This window comes from Vombatus ursinus, unplaced genomic scaffold, assembly GCF_900497805.2.
Source record: "Vombatus ursinus unplaced genomic scaffold, bare-nosed wombat genome assembly UNPS02010769.1, whole genome shotgun sequence".
NCBI classification, from domain to species: Eukaryota; Metazoa; Chordata; class Mammalia; order Diprotodontia; family Vombatidae; genus Vombatus; species Vombatus ursinus.
Window position 1 is genome coordinate 4,410,279 of NW_020950547.1, and position 21,866 is coordinate 4,432,144.

Below are 21,866 nucleotides of genomic sequence, written 5' to 3' on the forward strand. Positions count from 1 at the left end.
GATCCTCTCACTGGATTGGACAGGGGAAGAGGGAGGGGAATGAAGGTAGAGGGAATGTTCACTTCCGGGGGTCAGGGCAAAGGTCATAACCCCTTTTGCTTGGTCCCTGCCTTATGACTGGGTCCCCAATGTGGAGAGGCCTCATGCTGGGGCATAAAGGGTAAGGAGATGTGCAGGTGCAGTTTATCTCAGGGTGCGAGGGGCCGGACTCGATGCTCTGTGTGACCCTACTTACAGCAGGCGAGGGCAAGGCGGGAAGAATTGAACTCCGTTCTCGCTTCCTCCCGCCAGCTACCGGAGCTTCTCTCTGGCCCTGCATGACTGCAGGCATTTATGTCGGAGGGTAAACCCTGGTGGGGTCTGTTAGAGGAAAATCCAAGACCTCACCCATCACTAGACGCAGCCCTCCATTCCCCCGAATCCCAAGGATAAAAGAAACAGGCTATAAAACTAGGAACTTTGTTTTAATGAATTACAAACTAAATTACAAATAACATTAAGAAGGATTGGTTGTGGGGGTAGGGAGTGAGGACACACAAGACCATAGGAAGACAAAAATATTTTTTTTTAAGATTTCCCTTACAAAACCCTAAAGGTGCACATGGCAGCAAAATACCTCCCCGATTAAAAAACAAACAAAAAACTACTACAACTTGGAATATAAATAGTATCGTCTGTCCTTCTTTTAAACAAATATTCTCTTGCATTCGCGTTGCCCAGTCACAACCTTCCCCTTTAAAAAGTGTCAGGCATTCTCCAAATGACTTTTAACCCTATTCCTGGCCCCAGTTTTGAGTTTCCTTCATTGGAGGATAGGAAGCAGAGATGCTCAACAGTTAACTGAAAGAAACTAGAGGCCAATTCCAAAACTGATGGAAAAATCAAACACCTCCCACCCTTATAAGGCAGCAGTGAAGTAGTCACGGATCAGAATGAAGAACAATTCTCCCTCTCTTCTCCCTTTGCTCCCATCCTTCACCCCAAGTTCAGTTTCTGCCAATGGACAGAGGGGTGGCAGACAAGGGAGCTAGGGCTAATTGGTTCTGTGGCAGCACTTACTGGCACTGGGTTTTTATTCTTCCAGCCTGTGAGAGGAGGTGAGCTCTCTGGGGTACAAAATCTGATTTTATCTAATTTTCTTTTTAAAAAATTCACAACAAGGAAAAGCACACACATACACACACCAAAAAACAAAAATACACAATTATTTAAAAGGGGCCCTGTGGAATGTTCTTTCAAAGCTTCCCACCTAGCCCTCTGCTTATAGTAGGTCCTATATAAACAGTAGCAGCAGGAGGATGGGAGGGGTATGCTGAAAATCCTATGTGTCACTCCCAAACTCAGGAGACAATCATCACCAAACAGAAGTTCTAGGTAGGGGGTGGTTTGTCAGACAGTGGGGAGCCCTGAGGTCCTGTCTTTTGTCCACCCCCCTCAGCATAGATCAGGAGCTGAGGCTGCAGGGTCTGTCCCACTGCTCATGCCCTAGAAGGGGGCAGTGGAAGGCAGATGTTGGCTTAAGTGCATTGAATACTGAATCTCCCTTTCATCTCCTACCCCTCCCAATCCCCAGCTATCCCCAAAATGGGTAGAGCAGGAAAAGTGAGAAGGTAAGTTGAGAGTTAGGGGAAGCCAAATTGGCTCTCCCCGACCCCTATCTAAGTTCAAACAGCCCTGGAGCCAGGCCAGGGCTGGTCTACCCTAGAAGGTGAGGATAGGATTGGGGGGTAGGGGCACAGCATGGCTCAGAGTCGCAAGTGGGGTACAGGCTTAGTAACATCCAGGAAGAAGGGATGAGTTAGAGCTGCCTTGGCTGAAACACGCTTGTTAGGGTCATAGTGCAGCATTTGCTGGAGGAAGAAAAGGAAATTATTATTAAGAGGGATGTCTGGAGGGGGTGAGGGACAAGCTACTAAAACAGGATCCCACCCACCCTCCATCCTCCACACAGATGGGCCATTTCTCTAATTCACTATACTATATGACTCAGCTTCAACCCCTATTCCCTCTCAGCTTTGCCGGGCAACCCCTGGGAAACCACCAGGGAAAGACGAGGCACAGAAAAAGGCCTCTTCTTTAAGAAATGGTAAGACCTTTGAGTCCAAGGGACCTGACCTCTTCCTGACTTTCCAGGTGAGAGGCACTGCAAGTTGGGTTAAGGGGATGGTCCATTCCGGGATTGAGGTACAAAGAAAAAAGTTGGTTTCTTCCCTCTTTCTTAGCTTACCGACAGCAAGCTCCGTCCATCTTCATCTAGTGGAGGCACCACCTTACTGAAATCTTGTCGTGCCCACTTAGGGAAGCTGGGTTTGTAATCAGGCATGGAGGTCACTCCTGGCCAAGCTACCTCATCTGGTGTCCCCAGTGTCCGAAAGATCCTGAACAGCTGGTCAATTTCTGAGTCTCCAGGGAATAAAGCCCTACGGGTAATCTAGAAAGTAGAAGAGGGGAATGGGAATGACGTAGGTGAACCCCTCCCAGCACACAGAGTAGAGGTTCCCACAGGCAGTGAAAGGTCAATGGGACCCCATGACTCCCCCCAGGGCCCTTCACGGGGTCAGTCACACTTGAGCCTGAGACAATAAAGCCCCTTTATTATCTCCACACCTCCTCCTTCCCTCCCCCAACCATGGCTTTTCAGATCCCCCTAGGCTGGGGTGGGGGGGTTGGGGAGGGGGTGAGTGGGGGCCACTGAAGTGCAGCAAGGGGATCCCAAGCCACTCACGGGGTGTGGGGTGGGCATTGAAGTCATCCCCCCTCCTTGTGATGCAGCCACTTCTAGATAGGAGTACAGAGGGCAGGGACTGTGTCTTCCACTTCTTCTGTTATCCCCCACAGCACCTAGCACAGTGCTGGGCACACAGTAGGTGCTTAATAAATCCTTGTTGATTGATTGAAACAGGAATATGGGCAAGTGTAAGGTAATGCATGAAGGGACAAATAACCCATACTATATTTTAAAGATGATGGGTTCTGAGCCCTTAGCTCAGTTTCCTCATCTATAAAATGAGGGGGCTGGACTAGATGCCCTTCAAGGTCCAGTAAAGGGACCTGGGAATAAGCTCTCAATAAATATTTGTTGCTTATTTGAAGACACTGGGCCAATGTGTTGCTTTGGCCAAAAAGACCTACAAAAGGCTAGGAGTAGTGAGGGCAGGTATTGGTAACAAAAGAGAAAACATTAATCCTACCCTTCTCCAAAACCATGGTGCATCAGGTCACTGCACCTCAAGAGAGATTATCATTGAAACTAGAGAAGATTCAGAAAGATAACTTAAAGAATCAAGGAGATAGGGGGAGGGGCTCCCGAACACACTACAAACATTAAGAATCTTCTGTTGGAAAAGTCAAAAGTTGAGAGCGTATCTCAAAGTCTATAAAATAAAAAATGGTATAAATAAAGCTCCCTGAATTCTGTGCTATTAGAACCAGGAGAGATACCCTAGGAAGTTGAGGGAGGAAACTTTAGGTTCAGTACAGGAAATACTACTCCCATACCAGGTAGTAAACTTTAGAGTGCATGAAATAGTTATAAAAAGTTTTATCTATAAATTAATGGTGGCAGAGCTACAGGGGACTATTAAAAGAAATGAGGATTTTGTTGGGGGACTGTCCTACCATTTGAAGTCACTATCAGGGAAGAAAAGCATACCCACCCACCCCATCCCACTTCCACAATACTTCCCTTGCTATCAGAAACTAATGTAGGGCTGGATGGAGCATAGGTTTTAACCAGTGTGATAGTTCTTAAGTGTTCTCATGCCATGAGGTAGAAGGGGATGTGTGTGTGTGTGGTGGTGGAAGGAGTGAGAAGGTGGGGGATTGGTGAGGATTAGGGTCAGGGTCTACAACATACCATCTCAGCAAAGATACAACCCAGGCTCCATATATCTACAGCTGTTGAGTAGTATTTACAACCCAAGAGGATTTCTGGTGCTCGATACCACAGGGTTACCACCTGAATGGAATGGAAAGGTTGGCAGTGTTTGGATAGTAGGGAAACCCAAGCCTCTTGACACCATTCTGTAAAAACTCCAGTCTTTAGAATAGTTTTTCCTTCCTTCAGCCTGTCTCTCCCACTGATTTCTCCCTAATAATCTTTTCCAACCTCAAATCAGTCTAACATGTGGCCCTTACCCTTACCATGCAATTTATTTTATGTGCTTTCTATGTGCTTTTCTCTCCAACTCTCCCAACTTTGTGTCTGGTTAATCTGATTCCACAATGAATGGGATTAAATTCTGACATTTTCCTGGAGTGTCAGGGCTTCTTTCCCTCTAGTCATTATTACTGTCAATTGTAATATGCTCTAGCATACTATACAACACAATAATAATAATAGATGATATTTATATGGTTCTTTATGGTTTATCAACATTTTCCATTTAATTTTCCATTTTATAGAGGAAATCTTCAAATGCCCCTTCCAAAACTATTTCTATCTCCTTTCCAATAACCCACACTTAGAACCTTAACATTAATTTCTCACTCTCACCCCACATATTTAATCAGTTGCCAAATCTTATTACTTTCAAATATACAGCATCTCTCCCAACTCTCCACTTAGCCACCACTCTAGTTCAGGCCTCCATTACCATTTTGCCAAAACTATTGAAATAGCCTCCTCCTTGGTCTCCCTGCCTGAAGTCCCTTTTCATTCAAATCCATGTCCTATATAGTTGCCAAAGTGATTTTCCTAAAGTACAAGTCTTACTATGTCACTTTAGAGGCAGCTGGTAGCACAGTGGATAGAGTGCTAGGCCTGTAGTCAAGAAGACCTGAGCTCAAATCTGTCCTCAGACACTTACTGGCTATGTGACTCTAGGCAAATCATTTAAACTTAAATCATTTAAACATTAAAATTGCCTCAGTTTCCTCAGATGTAAAATTAGGATAACAGCACCTAACTCTGACAGTTTTAGGAGCTTTCTTCCCTCAAATGAGATAATCTAAGGTACTTTCCCCTACTCAAACTCCAGTGACCCCTCATTGCCTCTAGGATCACTTAGAATCTCCTGTGTTTTGCTTTTAAAGCCCTTTACACCTGGCCCCAACTTACCTCATTACTTCTAATCTTATTAAAATTATTTCCTGTATTGGCCTTCATGCTCTTCTTAACACATGCCATGTGATCTTTGGAATACCTGTCCCCCATGTAGGGAATGCCCTCCCACTCACCTTCACCTCTTAGAATCCTTTGTTTCCTTCAAAACTCTAAGTGACAAAAGTCTTTCTTGATCTTCCCGTCTACTAGTGTGCTCACCCCTCAAACAATTACCTCTTGTTTATTTTCTACATATTTCTTTATGTACATGTTGTCTCCCTGAATAGAATGTAAACTCCTTGAGGGCAGGGGCTATTTCATGTTTGTATCCCCAACATAGCATCAAGAAAATAGTAGGTTCTAAGTAAATACTTACTGAGAAACTGAGAACCGTAAACATTTAGTGACTTAGTAAAAGGTATATAGTAACTCCTGGGAAGTGCCTATAAGATCATTAGAGGGGATCAGCGCATGGGCCTCTCACCTCGTGAGTGTAGGTACGGACAGGTACTCCAAAGGCCCTGGCAAGTCCGAAGTCAGCCAGCTTGATGGAGCCTTCAGCATTGATGAGGAGGTTCTGCGGCTTGAGGTCTCGATGGAGGACTCTGTGAGAGTGGCAGAAGGCTAGACCCTGGAGGAGCTGAAACAGGTAGCTCTGGCAAAAGAGGTATATGGAAGAAGACAGAATAGCATGATAGGATGCAGCTCTCCTTCCTTACAGTGCCTTGTACACTGTGGATGTTCAATAAAAGGGTTGTTTTTTGTTTTTTTGTTTATTTTTTTACTGATGCACTGAAAATAGCTTCCCAGGAAGGAACAGAAGCCCAATCATTCAAATGCATTTAGCCACTGTCCCCCACAAGAAGGCACTCATAATGCTTTCATGTCAGAAGATGGGATGAGTACTTAAGTAAACTACAGACTTTCAGCTAAATGAGCTAGTCTACCTCTATCTAAAACTTTCCCACCATCTACCTGAGCAGTTAATAAGGAGTTGACTCAGTGTAGTTGCAGCTTTTTTGGTTCCCCAGCCCAGCCTAGCCTAGCCCAGCCCAGCCCAGCCCTAATTAATAAGCTACAAAATAAGGCACAAATGAGATGGGGGGGGGGGAGAACCTGAATTACCTGTAAAATATTTTTTGTTTTAAACCCATTACTGTAAGTAGAATACCCTATTTGCCCTGAACACAAGGAATATAGGGACATATATTCAGGATGTTATTATCAAAAATAAGAGAGTCAAAGGCCAGTAGAGGGAGAAGCACGTTACCTTAATGAGAGGCAAAGGGATGCCTGTGAGTGCTGATGCATCCATGAACTTCTTCAAATCCTGATGCAGGAATTCAAAAACCAGGTAGAGTTTGTTTTCTGTGTGGATAACATCCAGCAGCCTATAGAAGAGAGGTCAGGGTGACCAAAGGGAGAGGGGAAAAGGGGTCATTGCCATTGATGTACTAAAAACAGGTTTATATCACTATGAGAAGAGATGGGGGAATCAGCGGCCCACTCTGTGGGGATGAACATATCAACATATCAGAGCCTCCTCAAAGACATACTTACTTGACAATGTTGGGGTGATTAAGTTCCTTGAGTAGAGAGATCTCTCGAATGGCAGTACTGGGGACGCCCTCTGTCTCACTTGGAGAGGATGGGGGAGCAGAGATGGGAGTTTAGCAAGAAGGTCACTCCCCACAGCCCATTCTCCCTAATTAGATCCCAATTGCTAACAGAGGCCCTACCAAGCATCTCTGAGAAGGTGGGGAAGAGACTAAAGAGAGAATGCCAGCCTACAAACTACTCCTGCCCTTGCAGGGTGGGGCTCACAGGCCAGGGAGTGGCTTTTGGACACATAAAGGCCACCATTTCCTCCCTCCCACCAGAGTACAATAAGGTGTTAGGAAGTGAGGCCTCTATCTAACTCTCTTGCACGGTGGGAAACTGAGGCAAGGAGGGCAATAGGGAAAAGGTTTGAGGGGGTGATCCTAACCTCCCCCAGTAGGGCCAGTGAAGGTTCAACTGCCATTCTTTTGAAAGAGCAGGGAGAATTCTAATGTAGGGAAGAGGGGGGAATACCTGTTGGCAGCTGCTTCCCACCAGTTGGGGTCCCTCTGCCACTTACTTCCTACAAAATCCAACTCCATTGGGTTCCACAGGCCCTTCTAGAGGTTTTTTCCCTTTCCCTGAATTAATCCCTACACATTTGGGGCATTGTCACAGGCAATTTTAGGAAGAGGCTTTCCACATTCTAAGCTTCCTTCAACTGGAGTTGAGAGACCCCTCCCAACACACCACCCAGAAAGCCACACTACCCTGTCCCCCGAAAAACCCAGAACCCCACTCCAAAAGAAATTGCCCCTCCATCTTCCGTTCCTGCCGACCCCTATCTAGGATGGGGGCACTCCAGGAACCCTCGAGGTAGTGGGGTCGAGGGTAGGAGGGGGCCACTCACGTGTCCAGACGGATTTTCTTGAGCGCCACCACTTCTCCAGTCACCTTGTTCTTCGCCTTATACACCACCCCGTAAGTGCCCTCTCCGATCTTCTCCACCTTTTGGAAATTATCCATGGAGAGCCGGGGAGCGGGGCCGGCACGGCCCAGGAGTGGGAACTTGGGAACGGGTGAGAATCCTGAGAAGAGCAGCCTGGCTCTGGGGGCAGAGTTGAAGGGCAGGGGGCCGGCGCGGTGGCCCGAGCCCGGATGGAACGCTGTGTATCCTTTGCCCCTTGTCAGTCAGTTTCTTCAACTTGCAACAATGTTGCCGCCTCCCCCCTCCCGCGCCCGGCCTCCTCCAGAAGCCCCGCCCCAGCTTCCCGCGTTTCACTCGCTCCGCCCCCAGAGTGTCTTATTGGTCTGCGTCATCACAGGGGTGGGGCTGAGGGCCCTGTCCTGTCCTACTGGTTGCAGTGAAGTACTGTAACGTCCCATCCCTTTTTCTCCACTCTGCCAATTCTTTACCTAGGTCAACTTTTCTTTCTTGAAAGACCTGAGGAATGGCAATTTTGGTGATGGCCCTTGTCTATGTCCAACGATTATTCATCCAGTGTAGATAATCTCCTATTTCTTATAGCCATGTACCTCTCTTGAATCTATCTCCCCTGCCTTTTGTACATGTCTGAAGAGACTCCCTAGTCTCTTGCCCACCTTTCTTCTACAAATCCTGATTAAAGGAATAGAATAGTAATATTGGTCATTTATATAAGTGCTATAAAGTTTAAAAAGTGTTTTTCACCCACACAATGCAAGAAGTATATCTCTACCACTGTTAAACCTACTTTATTTCATTTGATCCCCACAACAACTGTCAGGTAGATTGTGTTGGTTATTATCCCCATTTTACAGCTGAGGAAACTGAGGCTCAGTTAAGTGACTGTTAAGCACCTACTATGTACCACAGAGCCAGGCACTATGCTGGGTGCCTGGCTCTGTGGTACATAGTAAGAGTCAGAAACAGAATTTGAACTCAAGTCTCTCCTGACTCCAAGTCCAGATTTTTTTTTCACTTCCCCTTCTTCCAAGGGAGTCTTGAATAGAGAAGAATGACCTTGAACAGTGAGAACTATGGTTCTGAGTCCAGGATATATCCAAGAGTGTGCTGGAGCCAGCTCAAACCAGCTCTTGAGAGTTGATTTACACTTAAGAAATCAGCAAATGCTACTAATCGGGACTTGATTAATTATTTTGTTAATTGTCTAAACTTAAGAAAGTGAAAACAAAAGCATGTCATTCATATTTTTTTCAGAGAGCTGGTTGTTAAGTATTTACCAACATACCACTGTGTATGACTATATTTCTATTTTAATAATAATAATGGAGGTGGGGTACAGTGAATAAAATAGCTTCCTATATTTGTAGTCAGAATTTAAATCCCTAAGTTCAAATGCCCTTTTGACTTCAGACTTTAAAGCCCTAAATAACTGTGAGTTACTATAATAATTATATTATATTAATACTAGCTTCATAACAAATATTCATATAGCACTCAAAATATGCAAAAAGCTTTTCTTTTTTGCTAAGGCAATTGGGGTTAAGTGACTTGCCCAAGGTCACACAGCTAAGTAAGTGTCAAGTGTCTGAGGCTGACATTTGAACTCAGGTCCTCCTGACTCTCAGGTGGGAGCTTTATCCACTATGCCACTTAGCTACTCTTTTTTTCATCATTGATTTTATGTAATCTTCACAGCAGCCCTGTGATGGTGTAAATATAGTCATAGATGGTATTGAGACAATACCTTATACTCATTATCTCATTTGGTCCTCTCGACAGCCCTGTTTGGTAGGTAGTACAGGTGTGATTGTCTCTTTTTTCTAGACTAAGAATCTGAGGATCAGGGAACTCAGGTGATTTGTGAAGGGTTATACAGCAAGTAAGTGTCTGAGGCAGAACTCTAACATCTTCCCTCCACCCCCACACTACAAATCCAATGCTCTCTTCACTATCTTTGTCTTTCAACCTCTTCCTGTTTCTGTCTCACAGGTTGTCATGTGAAGAGGATCTGTCTCCATCTTTTAATGAGGTCCCTGATTTGATGTAACTAACTCTTTTGGCTAAATCTCTCATGCTGAATTATTTGTGTAGCTATGGAGGGGGGAGGTGGAGATGGTTGATAGGATGAAGAGCTCGAGAGAAATTCCTTAATTCTTGCTTGACTCCTGTGTAGCCCAGAGATTCAGGCTACCATATAATTAACAATTATCTGGGGGTATTGAGGGAAAACAGAGCCAAAAAATCTAATCACCTAGTGGGGTTCAAAACATCCAGCAGGTTTTGAAGTAGGGAAAAGAAAAGTTTTCAAAGCATTTTCATACATCCCTCTTTTAATGATGGGAAACTGAGGCTCAGAGAGGTTATGGTCATACAACCAATAATTGGTAGAAGAAGGAATAGAAAGAGAACCCACATTTTCCACTACCTAGTGCAGTGTTCTTTTTCCTACATCACACCACTGTCAGTCCCATCCACCTCTCCTCAATTCTTCCTTTCTTCCCTGGGAATTTTGAAGGGAGGAGAAGATAGGCAGGGCTATGCAAATGAGTAAGCACCCCTTTCTTATATAGGAGCTAGCACTAGCTTCTGTGCTATGGTTGTTCAATTGGCAGAAAGAATGAGACTGGGACAGATGATTTGGTTGTATTATACAGCCATGACCTGTGTCGTGTTGACTACAATAGCTGCTGATGGTGAGTATAAAGAATAAGTATGGATGTGCTGGGAGGATGGGAAAGGATAGGCAGTTTAAACTGGGACTATCTCCTAGGCTTAGCTCCCCTAGCCAATTCCTCAGACCTCTTTTGATCCCCTTTCCCCCATCTGTTCAGAAGAACTTGAACATTTAGACTAGACATCCCTTCCCCTCTAGAAATGTGGGAAAGTTGAGCTGAAGTACCTCTTGAAAAGGGGAGGAATTTTGCAGTGCTTGTTGCTTAAGTTTTAAGACTCTGAAGGGATGAAATAGATCAAATCAGGATTTTTGAAGGTGAAATAGACCATCCCTAAAGTTGGTAGATCAGTTGTTCCTGCCTCTTCTGGTACCTGGCACTTTAGGGGCATGGATGTGAAGGAGACAGTTCTCCGCGAAAAGAAGGAAGTGTATGAGATCAAAAGGTTAAAGAGGATCCCCCTATTCCTTTGGGTGTGAGAAGGAGGCCCATTGTCCTTGCCTGCTATTCTGGGGCTAGCGCTAGGGAGGCATGGGGGTCTCAGCTGAGAATCACATGAAAAGGATCTGCTGGGGGATTGGGACCTCGTGACTAGGAAGGGGGGTTGGTCTGGAACATCAGAAGGTACAGTACGAGAAGAGAATGGGGAGGAGAAAGGAGATGGGGAGATCTTATTACTCCTTTTATCCTAACAATGAGATATTCAGTAAGATTATTCTAGGTTCCTTCTCTCTACCTCTGAGTCCCTAGGCCTTTTCTTGTCCCTGTTGTCCCTCTGAATCTTGGAAAATCAGGAAACCCAATCTCCCCGAACATCTAACCTAGCAGTTCTCTCTTTTTTTTTTAGTGTAAGGATAGATGAAAAAAATATTATTATTAATATCTTTTATTTCTCATCATTTAAACTTCCCCCTGTATTCCTCCTTCCAGAGAGCCATACCACAGAACAAAGAATTTTTTCATGAAAAAAAGAGGAAAAATTAGCACAACTGACATATACATTTATATGTATGTGTGCTTTGTGTGTGTGTATATATATATATGTGCAATACATATATATATGTAAAATCTCACAATATATGCAATGTTTTACACCTGTGGACTCCAGCATCTCTACAAAGGAGTGGGGGAAGATGTCTTCTCCTATTTCTTCTTTAGGGCCATGCTTGATTTTTATAATTTTGAAACTCAGTTTTGATTGTTCTTTCCATTTACATTGTTGTAGTCACTATGTATATTGTTTTCTTGGCTCTGATTAATTCATTCTGCATTAGTTCGTATAAGTCTTTCCATCCTCTGCATCGTTGTGTAGTTCATTTCTTAAAGCACAGCAATATTCCCCATTCCATTTATTATATTTACAATTTATTCAGTCATTCCCCAGATGATAGATACATACTTTGTTTCAGTTCTTCACTACCACAAAGTGTGCTGCCATAAATATTTGGTGAATATAGGGTCTTTCTTTTTTTCCAGTGACCTCTGTGGTAAATATGCCTAATAGTGGAATCTCTGGATCAAAGGGTATGAACATTTTGTCTGATAGATTTATGTCTGTCTTCCTTCCTTCCTTCTTCCTTCCTTTCTTTCTTCCTTGCTTCTTTCTTTCTTTTTAAATATCAAGACCATTTCACAAACCCCCCCCCCCACCTGGTAGCAGTTGTACTATTAGTATCCATTGGTTGAAAAAAAAATAACAAAAAGCTACTATAAATTCAGTAACACTTTTAAATTAATTTGTATTTTATGAATAACAGCATCTACATACAGTTGAAATGTAGTGACAGTGATACATAAATTCATGAACATTATTTCTTAAGATTGTACCTTTAGAGCTAAAAGAAAACCCAGAAGTAATCCGGTTCAACCCCCTTATTTTTCAGATGAGGAAACTGAGGTGTAAGATCACACAGGTAGTATCAGAGGTAGGATTTAAACCCAGGCCCATGAAATATTTATTTAATCTGTAAAAGGTCTGTGACTCATTGTAATATATCCACTTGCCACAAGATGGAAACCACTGAGCTCATTCATCTGCAGCAATTTCTGCCTTGATGACTTTGTTCTCCATTAGAGATTTAGAACAGAAAATTGGGTCCCCCATCAGATTCATCTAACCGAAGACTCTACCATTCCTTCAGAATTCTCCTCTACAGCATGTATTCTCCTAGTTATATCTTCTCCTTTTGGCTTCTAGCCCCTTTCTAGACCCTTCTAAGATTTCCCATTTTTATTATCCTAGAAGATTACGTTCCTCGATACTGTGCCCCAGTGTTCTTTCTAATCTATTATGATATGGCATTCATCACCTAAAAGCAGTGAGGCTTGGTAGATAGAGGGGCTGATCTTAGATTCAGGAAAATGGGCTCAAATCCTTTTTCTGACACATACTGGCTATGTAATCATGGGCTAGTTACTTAATTTCTTAGTCCCAGGTAACAAAGAGTGGTTTCTTACTCAAATATGAGTTGCAGATCTATACCAATATATGGTGCTTCCATACCAATGAAACCACAGGTCCAAAAAAACAATAGATACATAAATAATAAATATAAAACTACTGCTGCTGCTGCTGCTGCTACTGTTGCTACTACTACTACATGTCCCCTAAGTGAGAGGATTACTAATTCTGTTTCTTGTGGTTTATTCTTTTTAGGGCCAAGTGAACCAGGCTGGCAAGGTGTCAGGAATCATCCCCAAGCTAATGTCTGGAACTCAAAGCTGTATCCAGAATGGATGGAGACTGGAATTCAGGGCCCTGACTGTTGGAAAGGTAAGAAACAGCACTTGGAATAAGTGGGAAGGGGTGGAATTAGGAAAATGGTGAGAAGAGGAGCAGAGTTAGACCAAGGATTAGACTAAGACAACTCCAAAAGGCTCATGATGAAAAATGCTATCCACATCTAGAAAAAGAACAATGGAGTCTGAATGCAGATCGAAGTATACTATTTGCTCTCTCTCTCTCATTTCTTCTTCCTTTTTTTTTTTTTTGGCTAGGCAATGGGGTTAAGTGACTTGCCCAGGGTCACATAGCTAGTGAGTGTTATGTGTCTGATGCTGGATTTGAGCTCAGGTCCCTCTGACTCCAGGGCCAGTGCTCTATCCACCGCACCACCTAACTGCCCCTTGTTTCATCTTTCTCGTGGTTCCTCCCATTGGTTCTAATTCTTCTTAGCAATATGACTAATGTGAAAATATGTTTAACATGAATGTATACATAGAGCCTCTATCAGATTGCATGCTGTCTTGGGGTGGAGGGAGGGAAGGGAGAGGGAAAAAATGTGGAACTCAAAATCTTATAGAAGCAAATTATTGAAAACTAGAAAGAAATTAATTAAGTAAAAAAAAATAAAAGTGGGATTAGAGGAAAAACCATAAGATGAAAAAGGGCATGCAGGGGTCAGGATCCCCAGTTAATGCTCTTTCCTTATCCAGGAGGCCAGGTGACCCTGGAGGTCAGTAATGATGCCCCAACTCTGACTGGTGCCCACGTTTCCTTCTCTATCATCCTGCACTTCCCCCCAAGCCAGAAGGTCTTGCCCAATGGGCATATTACCTGGGCCGGCAATGGTACCATCAATGGTAAGGGATCTCTCTTTGTTCCCGAGTATGTTTCCTAGTAGCCTTTCTGTGTACTCCCCCTAATATCCTCACAGATTTAATAAAATGCCCCATGTGGCTAGAATGTTGCCCCATGGAGCCACTGGCTTCACTTTACTCAGTCAATACCTATAACCTCTTTCTTGGTTAGTGATTGGAATTGGAGTAAAGAAGACATTAAGGTTCAAAAATGACCATATTTCTTTCAGGAAGCCAGGTATGGGGTGGGCAACCAGTGTATCCTCAAAGTTCTGATGCTGCTTGTGTCTTCCCTGATGGGCAACCATGCCCTTCTAAGGCTGGACCTCATAGAAGTTTCATCTATGTCTGGAAGACTTGGGGTAAGAAACTATCTTCTCTGAACCTGTCAATACATTCCAAATCCTTTCCCTTATTAGGGACTATGTTCACCTCTGGGATCATCTTAATCCTGGCCTCCTTTCTTGGACCCTATTCTGCTCTTTCAATACTGGGATTCTCCCCCTTCCATGGTTCTATACCTTGGATCTTTTTTTTTTTTTATCGACACCCACTTTGCACTCATCTGAACATTCTGCCAATACCAGATTTTGCTCTCTCTTGACATTTTTAATCTTATCCTTTGACCCCACCCCAATATGTACCTCTGTCCTCTCTGGGCCACATACCTGACAGTTCTTAATCTCCCTCTCTACCTTAACCACAGGGAAATATTGGCAAGTTTTGGGAGGCCCAGTGTCCAAACTGAGCATTGAGACACTTGGTGTAGCTACAGGTCCCCATACCATGGAGGTGACTGTTTATCATCACCGAGGACCTCGGAGTTATGTGCCCATTGCCAGAGGCTTGTCTGCCTTCACCCTCACTGGTAGGAGCAAAGAATACAATCAGGGATGGGGCAAAAATAGGCAAGAAATCTAGAAAGGGATTGGGTCCAAGAGGGACTAGCCAGTTGCTGGGAAGGGGTAGGGGAAGTATTCTTTTGAGGGACTGAGTCAGGGAATTTGCATGATTATAGGGGTAAAGGGCTAGTGAAGAGTCAATGTGGATTAGGAAAAGAAATAGTCTTGGAAATTGACTCTCCCATAATTCCAGCTGTCCAGGTCCAGAGAGTGTGGGGGTAATGGGAGGAGTCAGGAAAGTCTTTGGCCCTTCTTCTTACCCTTTCTGACCCCCTCCCAGACCAGGTTCCTTTCTCTGTGAGTGTGTCACAGCTCCAGGCCCTGGATGGGGGAGAGAGGCGCTTTCTGAGGAACCAGCCCTTAATCTTCAACCTCCAGCTCCATGATCCTAGCAGCTATCTGTCCCAGGCTGACCTATCCTACACTTGGAATTTTGGAGATGGTAGTGGGACTCTAATCTCTCGGGTACCCACTGTTACTCACACGTACCAGGTGCCAGGCCCAGTCACTGCCCAGGTGGTTTTGGAAGCTGCTATTCCCCTTGCCTCCTGCAGGACTTCTCCTGCTCCAGGCACTGATCCCCCAAGCACCCAGCCTTTGAGCACCACAGCTGGAAGGATAGCAACTTCAGAGGCCCCTGGTACCACAGCTGGGGAGGTATCAACTACAGTGGCTTCTGGTACCACAGCCACAGAGGTACCAACTGAAGTGGCCCCTGGCACCACTACTAGGGAAACCCAAAGTATACAGGTCCCCGGGACCCCTGTTGGAGAGGTGCCAACTGCAGGGTTCCCGGGCACCACTGCTGGGGAAATGCCAACTGTAGCACCAACCAATAACACAAATGAAGGGATTTCAGACGTAACAGGGAACACAACAGGAATAGGGCAAACTGTGGAGTCTGTGAACACCTCTGATACGGTCTTGGTAAACTCAGGCACCAGCTCTGCTGCTCTTGCAGAGGGCACCTCAGAGGTACCCACAATTCCTTCTACTACTTCTTTGAGACCAGAAGCTGCCAACCTCCCTGGAACAACAGGTACGTATAGTTGGAATTCAGAAATCCTGGGTCCCTGCCCTGTCTCTATCATGGGGGAAAACCAGCTTGTCCCTAGAATTACAATGGAAAAGAAGGTAGGGATGGATGGTGGACTCCGAATTAATCTGCATGAGGTTTACATTTCATTTGTATGCCATTATTTCATATTTAATTGTATAGAAATCCCCCAGGCCTTGACACATAACCCTAATTGTACCAAATACCCACTTCAACTATTTAATGCATCTGGTTGAGCTGGCCCTAGCTAGAAAAACTCTAGAACTCCTGTCCATTTTTTTCCATAACCTTTTCCCACTATATATGTTAAAGTATTATCAGCCTTCCCCTCTGCTGGCACAGCTGTCCTGCCACTGGTGAGGCGCCAGACCCCTCTGGACTGCATCCTGTATCGATTTGGCTCCTTTGCTCTTACCCTTGACATTGTCCGTGAGTCCTGTCTGCTTTATTTGGGAGGGGTTGGAGAGGGACAGCAGGGAGGCAATAGTCTCCCAAAGCCTCGAGAGGGAAAGGCATGTTGGCAAGATCTCCACAAAAATTCTGGGGCTCTGAGCCAGATCTGGAGCTCAGGGGACACTCAGACAATGGATCCTTATTTGGAGGAATCAGCAGTTTCTCTCCAGACCAGATAGAGTTGGGGAAGTAGCTTGATTCTCTGAGCCTCAGTTTCCTTGGAGGTTGGAGATGACCCCCAAGGTCCTTTCCAACATAAACCCTAAGAATTCCTATGTGATTGTCCATCTCCACAGAGGGCATTGAGAGTGCTGAAATCTTGCAGGCTGTGTCTGTCAGTGAGGGAGATGCAATTGAGCTCACTGTGTCCTGCCAAGGAGGGTGAGTAGTCTCTGAGGGGACACTGATCCTTGGAAATATATTTAATTCCAGGGGACTCACCAGTGCTGATTAATAGCACTGACTTTTTTTGTTCAGTCTTTCTTCCCAGTTCCCTGGCATAAACTGACTCCTGTCCTACCCCTCCTCCATCCCCCATATTCAGGCTGCCTGATAAAGTTTGCACAGAAATCTCATCTCCAGGGTGCCAGCTCCCTGTCCAGAAACTGTGCCAGCCTGTAATATCGAGTCCAGATTGTCAGCTGGTGCTGCACCAAGTTCTAGAAGGAGGTGCAGGGATCTACTGCCTAAATGTATCCCTGGCTGATACCAACAGCTTGGTTATGGCCAGTGCTCAGTTCATAGTCCCAAGTAGGTATTTGAGGAAAGGTTGCTGGTGGTGGTTGGTAGAAGGTTTCAAGGAGAGAGGAGGATTAACAGTGAGGACACCTGGGGCTGTGTTCACAGGACAGGAGGCAGGCACCCAGAAGGCTCCACTGCTGGTAGGCATTATGCTGGCTATAGTGGCAATAGCCCTGGCATCTCTAATGTACAGGTAAGATGCCTCCTCTTCCATGTGCTAGCCTGTCTGATGTAGTTTCAGCCCTTCCCCAATCATTCTGTCCTCCATAGAGATTTGGAACAGAGAAATGGGTCTTGAGATTTACCCAGCCTTCCTTTAGTTTTCTTGCAATGGTTTAAAGGGCTCTAGACTAGAAAGTTGGAAGACCCAACTTTTCCAAGCTTTGCCATTTGGGAGCTGTGTGACCCACGGCCCCATTTTGAGTCTCATTTTTCTTTTCTATAATATTCAGAAGTATGATGTAGTAGAGAGAATTTCTATCTTGGATCTGCCAACTTATTACTTGTATGACCTTGGGCACAAGTCCTTTCCCCTTCTTCAGTAACATGAAGTATTCAATTAGTGTAGGAGCTTTTAATCTTTTGGCAGCTGGTGAAGCCTGAGGACCTGTAAATCTCAGAACATTGTTTTCAATTGCATAAAATAAAATAGATAGGACTACAAAAGAAACCAATTATATTGAAAATCACCAAAATATTTTTTAAAACATGTTCATACGGGCAGCTAGGTGGCGCAGTGGATACAGCTCTGGCCTTGGAGTCAGGAGGACCTGAGTTCAAATCCAGCCTCAGACACTTGACACTAGCTGTGTGATCTTGGGCAAGTCACTTAACCCTGATTGCCTCATCCCCCCCCCCCAAAAAAGTTCATAGACCCCAGGTTAAGAACCTCTGAACTAACTGAACTCTAAGGTCCCTTCCAGCTCTAAATTCTTATTCTAAAATGGGAATTAACAGCTTGTACTATCTTCTTCATGGGGCTATTGTGAAGATCAGGTGAGAATGAATATGGAGCACTTCATAATCATAAAGTGCTATACAAAGATGTATTCTCATATTAGGGTCTATTGCCCCTCTTCGCCCAACAGATGTCCTCCCCACCAAAGGGAAAAGCATTGTTCTGTATTTTTGAGGGATAAATAAAACAAATAAGAGGCTGAGTAGAGTGAGGTTTCCCCGAGGTTTGTGGGCTCTGAATATGAAGCTTTAAGAGGGAGATTTGTTGCCATGTAGGACAGGCAGAATGAAAAGAAATGGCCTTAGCACCTAAGAGGAACTTCATGGTGGTCAGACACCTTGAAAATGGATGATATATCCCTTTCTGTGGAATGGTACACGTGAAAATCCCACGTGGGCTGGGCAGGGCAATTTCAAGAAAGACTTTCCACCCCTGCTGATTACTGTTTCTCCTCTCAATCACTCCAGGCGTGTGAAACGGGGCTCAGCTTTTCCACGATCCTGGTTGCCTCGACGTACAGTTCACTGGCTGAGACTGCCTCCTTCCTTCTATCCGGGCCCCAGTGGAGAAAGTAGCCCTCTCCTCAATGGGCATCAGGTCTGACAACTCAAAGCATCTCAGGACTAGTCCAGGGCTGGGAGGAACTCACATCTTCCCTTCCCCTCTCTCCCCCATAGCTGCCCTGCCATTACCTGAATTAAACACTTTGAACACAACACTGGATCTCTTCTTGTCTATCAACAACCCAAAGCAGAGTGGGAGTGGAGAATAGGAGAACAAACCTCCTCAATTAACACAAGACGGTGTAGTGAAAAACCAAACCATTTTATTCGGATGAGGCACTTTCAATGTGTGTGTTGGGCAGGAAAGCAAGCAGAGTGGGACAATAAATACTGTGAGGGGAAGGAGCCCACCCAAGCTCACCAAGGGAAGAGCAGGGGTGGTAGCACAGACATGGAAGGAGTGCCCGGGGGAGTGGAGGATAGAGACTGAGGTGAGGGGCCCTCCTCTCAGGACCAAAGGTTGAAGAAGTTGGAGGAGCGTGGAGGGGGGCCCATAAGCATGGGCATCTGATTCTTGTGGGTGATCTGGATCTGAAAGGTAAAGAGCCCAGGTTCATAGCGAAGGAAGCTGGTAGGCTAAGGGATCAGGCAGTGAGAGCTCCAGGGAAATTCTGTGGAGTCTGGGTATGTATGTGGCCTACCACGGTCATCAGAAAACTGCTCATCTTAGAAACAGTGCAGTAGGGGGCTTGGGAAGAGATGATTTGGGTTGGGAGCTCACAGAAGACTCAGGGAACAAGTTTGCCACGTACAAGATCAAGATTTGTAAATTCAGGGACCAGAGAACCTTATGGAGTTAGGCTTGGGGAAGAACTCACAGTACATGGTGCCTGCATCCAGGGCTCCCCGTCGATCTGCATGGGGAGGGCTTTTCTGGTCCTGTGGGAACCCAGAGCAGATTGATGTGGAGGGGAGGGAGAAGATATGACCTAACATACAGATTTTTCCCAATTTGCCCAGGGACTCTGGGCCCTATCTTCCCTGGGAAGAGTCTCTATGCACTTGGAATCCTTCCATTCTCATGTTCCCTCTATCTCCTCCTGCCACTAAGCCCCAGGTCTTTCTTACCGAAAAGTAATTTGGGAGCATTTAGCAATCCGGTGTCCAGCATTCTTCAGCCTGGTGTATATCTGACCCATCTCAATTGCTCCCTCTAGTCCTACTACCTCCAGTCGCTTGTCACTCAGATCTGGGGAAAGTTGAGGAGTGAGCATAGGAAGAAACAGAGTATTCCCTGCCCTGCTCCCACCATGAAAAGGGCCATTCAACTCCACCCCCAATTTGGCCAGGTGACCCATAACCTTCCCAAAGTCCCTTCACCTTGCACACAGGTTTTCAGGGCTTCAGGGTTGGTAATTGCTTCAGGAGTCACAGAGGCCATATCTAAATCCTGGGTGTCTTTGGTGGGTCGCTTTTTGTCTCCCCAGAGGTTGGAGCCTCCATGCATGCTGGGAATATTTAGCACTGCAATGCTTTCCAGGGATAGGTCACTCAGTTTCAAAGGTGTCCCACAGATCTGGGGTAGGTGAAGGAATGACAGAACTCTGGAGATCGTGTCCCCGCTCCCCAAAGAGAGTAACAGAGGGAGCGGTGCCTCTTTTCCTTTTCATGCCCCTGTTCCCTTCCTTGATCCCTTCCCATGACTGGGCACCATCTCAGCCTATGCCTTGGGTACCGGGTACCTTGTTGTCAGGGTGGGGTTGGGAGAGTTTGGTCGGAAGACTGAGGGAAGGTCAGGGGCTTGGGAGCCTAGGGGAAATATAACAGAGTCTGGATAATGTGTGGCATTGGGAGTCAGGGAATTGGTATATATCAGAAAGTGAAAGAAATATGGGAGCAGCTGGGACATGTCTTGGGTGTGAGGGCCAGGCCATGTTTGGAAAGTGTCTCAATCTCACCTCCACTGAAACAGACTCTTCCAGCTTTTTGCATGTGGAGAAGATGGACTCAGATGTGGCGAATTCCAAGTACCACAGCTTGTTCTTCATCCTGCCTCAGCCCCACACCCCAGGCCCAGGGGGGAGGGGGCAGGTTACATAGGCCAGGTTACATAGGGCCTGTGGGAGGGCAAGGGGGCAGAGGAGGCGAGAGACCACTCCATCTCCAGTCTTAAGAGTTACAAGGGGAGCTTGGGAGTGAGAGGATGTCCATTTAGTGAATTCACTGCCTTGTCTGGCCCATGAACACAGACAGGTCAAAGCCTGGTCCCCTCCATTACTCTATTTACCTACCCCATTCCAAATATTCCCAGATCTCCCTCACCTGCTGTTGAACTTCTCAGGATATTTCTCCCTCATGATATGAAATCGGTGAGCAATAGAAGCATCCTGGGGGAGGAAGCCAGAAGGTTGTAGACAAGTCCCGACATCTTTCTTAATCAGCAAAGATGCCCCACCCCCTCCTCCAACTAGCTTAGTATCCAAAGAAACCACACCTAGGCACATTCCTATTTATCTGTTGCTAGTGGGGGCGAGGAGAAGAAGAGGGAGTAACTGCACGATGGCTTAGATCTTACATGCCAATGATCCCAGTAACTCAAGTGTCTATGAAACCACAGTCCTATTACCTGAACTATTTCACTGGGCTCTGGAATTTCTCTCAGACTTCTTGTTCCCTTTCTGTATCCTTCATTCACAATGTTTTGAGCACCCACTTATTCTCTGACCCTACTCTCTTCCAAAAAAAAAAAGCAAAGTCCACTGACCACACCAATGGAGAAGTAGTTGTTGATGATGTGGTAGGGGACTGGATCACTCTTCTCCTTGGGGTCCAGAGGAATCACTTCCATACACCATCGATCCATATACACTGTGTCACTTAACTCCAGGTCCTTGAGTATCTTCCCCAGGTTCTCCCCATCATAACCTGGAGGGAGGAGGGGAGAGGGGAGAGGCAACTGAACAGGACCTTCACAGGCCTTCAGGTTCAGCCAGTTACCAGGGAATGTCTCACCTTGATTCTTCAGGAGCTCATGGTCCATCATGTGCATGCATGCACAGATATGGTGTCATGGTGGTAGAGGATTGGTTATCACATTTCAGTTCCCTTCTATTTCCTCCCCCCAAGTCTTTAGCCTGGCTCTGGCATTTCTCTTCTCAAATCCAGTAGTTTGTCTATTGGAATCATTGTATCTCCAATACCTTCCTGAACCCGTATTTCTGCAAACCCTGAGAATGGTGGTTCCATAAGCAGAAGAGGGGCTTACAGAAGAGTGGTTCCTCCAGCCTTTGAAAATCTAGTTCCCCATGTTTCTTGATTGTAGTCTTATTCTCTTCCAAGGCTCTACCTGCCCATCCATACCTTAATTGTCAAGACCCTCCCAGCTTCCTAGGCTTTTTTCCTTTAGGTTCTCTTTGCTACATCCTCTTCCCCACCCCCATGAATGGCACTCACCTCCTCCCCATCTTAAGCA

General features: G+C 45.4%; 3 protein-coding genes across 7 annotated transcripts in view; 1 reads left to right on the forward strand and 2 right to left on the reverse strand.

The window, feature by feature from the left end:
• Positions 1-445: 445 nt before the first annotated feature.
• On the reverse strand, positions 446-7,805 carry CDK2 (cyclin dependent kinase 2). Of its 3 annotated transcripts, XM_027855125.1 has the most exons (8): positions 7,494-7,804; positions 6,605-6,682; positions 6,315-6,435; positions 5,529-5,699; positions 3,857-3,958; positions 2,726-2,881; positions 2,228-2,431; positions 446-1,850 (listed from the first exon to the last, which is right to left on the reverse strand). In XM_027855125.1, exons 1-8 carry the CDS (start codon positions 7,607-7,609, stop codon positions 1,746-1,748), a joined length of 1,053 nt encoding a protein of 350 aa, XP_027710926.1. In that variant the 5' UTR covers positions 7,610-7,804; the 3' UTR covers positions 446-1,745. The 3 variants fall into 3 exon arrangements, with proteins under 3 accessions (XP_027710926.1, XP_027710927.1, XP_027710929.1); XM_027855126.1 differs by lacking the exon at positions 6,605-6,682 and having other exon boundaries at positions 7,494-7,805; XM_027855128.1 differs by lacking the exon at positions 2,726-2,881 and having other exon boundaries at positions 7,494-7,802.
• Positions 7,806-10,122: 2,317 nt separating this feature from the next.
• On the forward strand, positions 10,123-18,596 carry PMEL (premelanosome protein). Of its 3 annotated transcripts, XM_027855053.1 has the most exons (13): positions 10,123-10,222; positions 11,678-11,725; positions 12,858-12,974; positions 13,637-13,783; positions 14,011-14,142; positions 14,487-14,648; positions 14,963-15,124; positions 15,620-15,721; positions 16,052-16,168; positions 16,489-16,573; positions 16,737-16,942; positions 17,039-17,126; positions 18,359-18,596. In XM_027855053.1, exons 1-13 carry the CDS (start codon positions 10,123-10,125, stop codon positions 18,492-18,494), a joined length of 1,602 nt encoding a protein of 533 aa, XP_027710854.1. In that variant the 3' UTR covers positions 18,495-18,596. The 3 variants fall into 3 exon arrangements, with proteins under 3 accessions (XP_027710854.1, XP_027710852.1, XP_027710853.1); XM_027855051.1 differs by having other exon boundaries at positions 14,963-15,721; XM_027855052.1 differs by lacking the exons at positions 16,737-16,942; positions 17,039-17,126 and having other exon boundaries at positions 14,963-15,721.
• Positions 18,597-18,697: 101 nt separating this feature from the next.
• The window catches only part of DGKA (diacylglycerol kinase alpha), a 12,696-nt gene continuing 9,527 nt past the window's right edge, over positions 18,698-21,866 (reverse strand). Inside the window, 8 exon segments of the mRNA XM_027855112.1 lie at positions 18,698-18,985; positions 19,273-19,333; positions 19,523-19,643; positions 19,775-19,970; positions 20,353-20,443; positions 20,717-20,781; positions 21,159-21,319; positions 21,848-21,866. The exon segment at positions 21,848-21,866 is cut by the window's right edge and continues 14 nt beyond it. Of these exon segments, the coding sequence (XP_027710913.1) occupies positions 18,902-18,985; positions 19,273-19,333; positions 19,523-19,643; positions 19,775-19,970; positions 20,353-20,443; positions 20,717-20,781; positions 21,159-21,319; positions 21,848-21,866 (798 nt within the window). The 3' untranslated portion in view covers positions 18,698-18,901.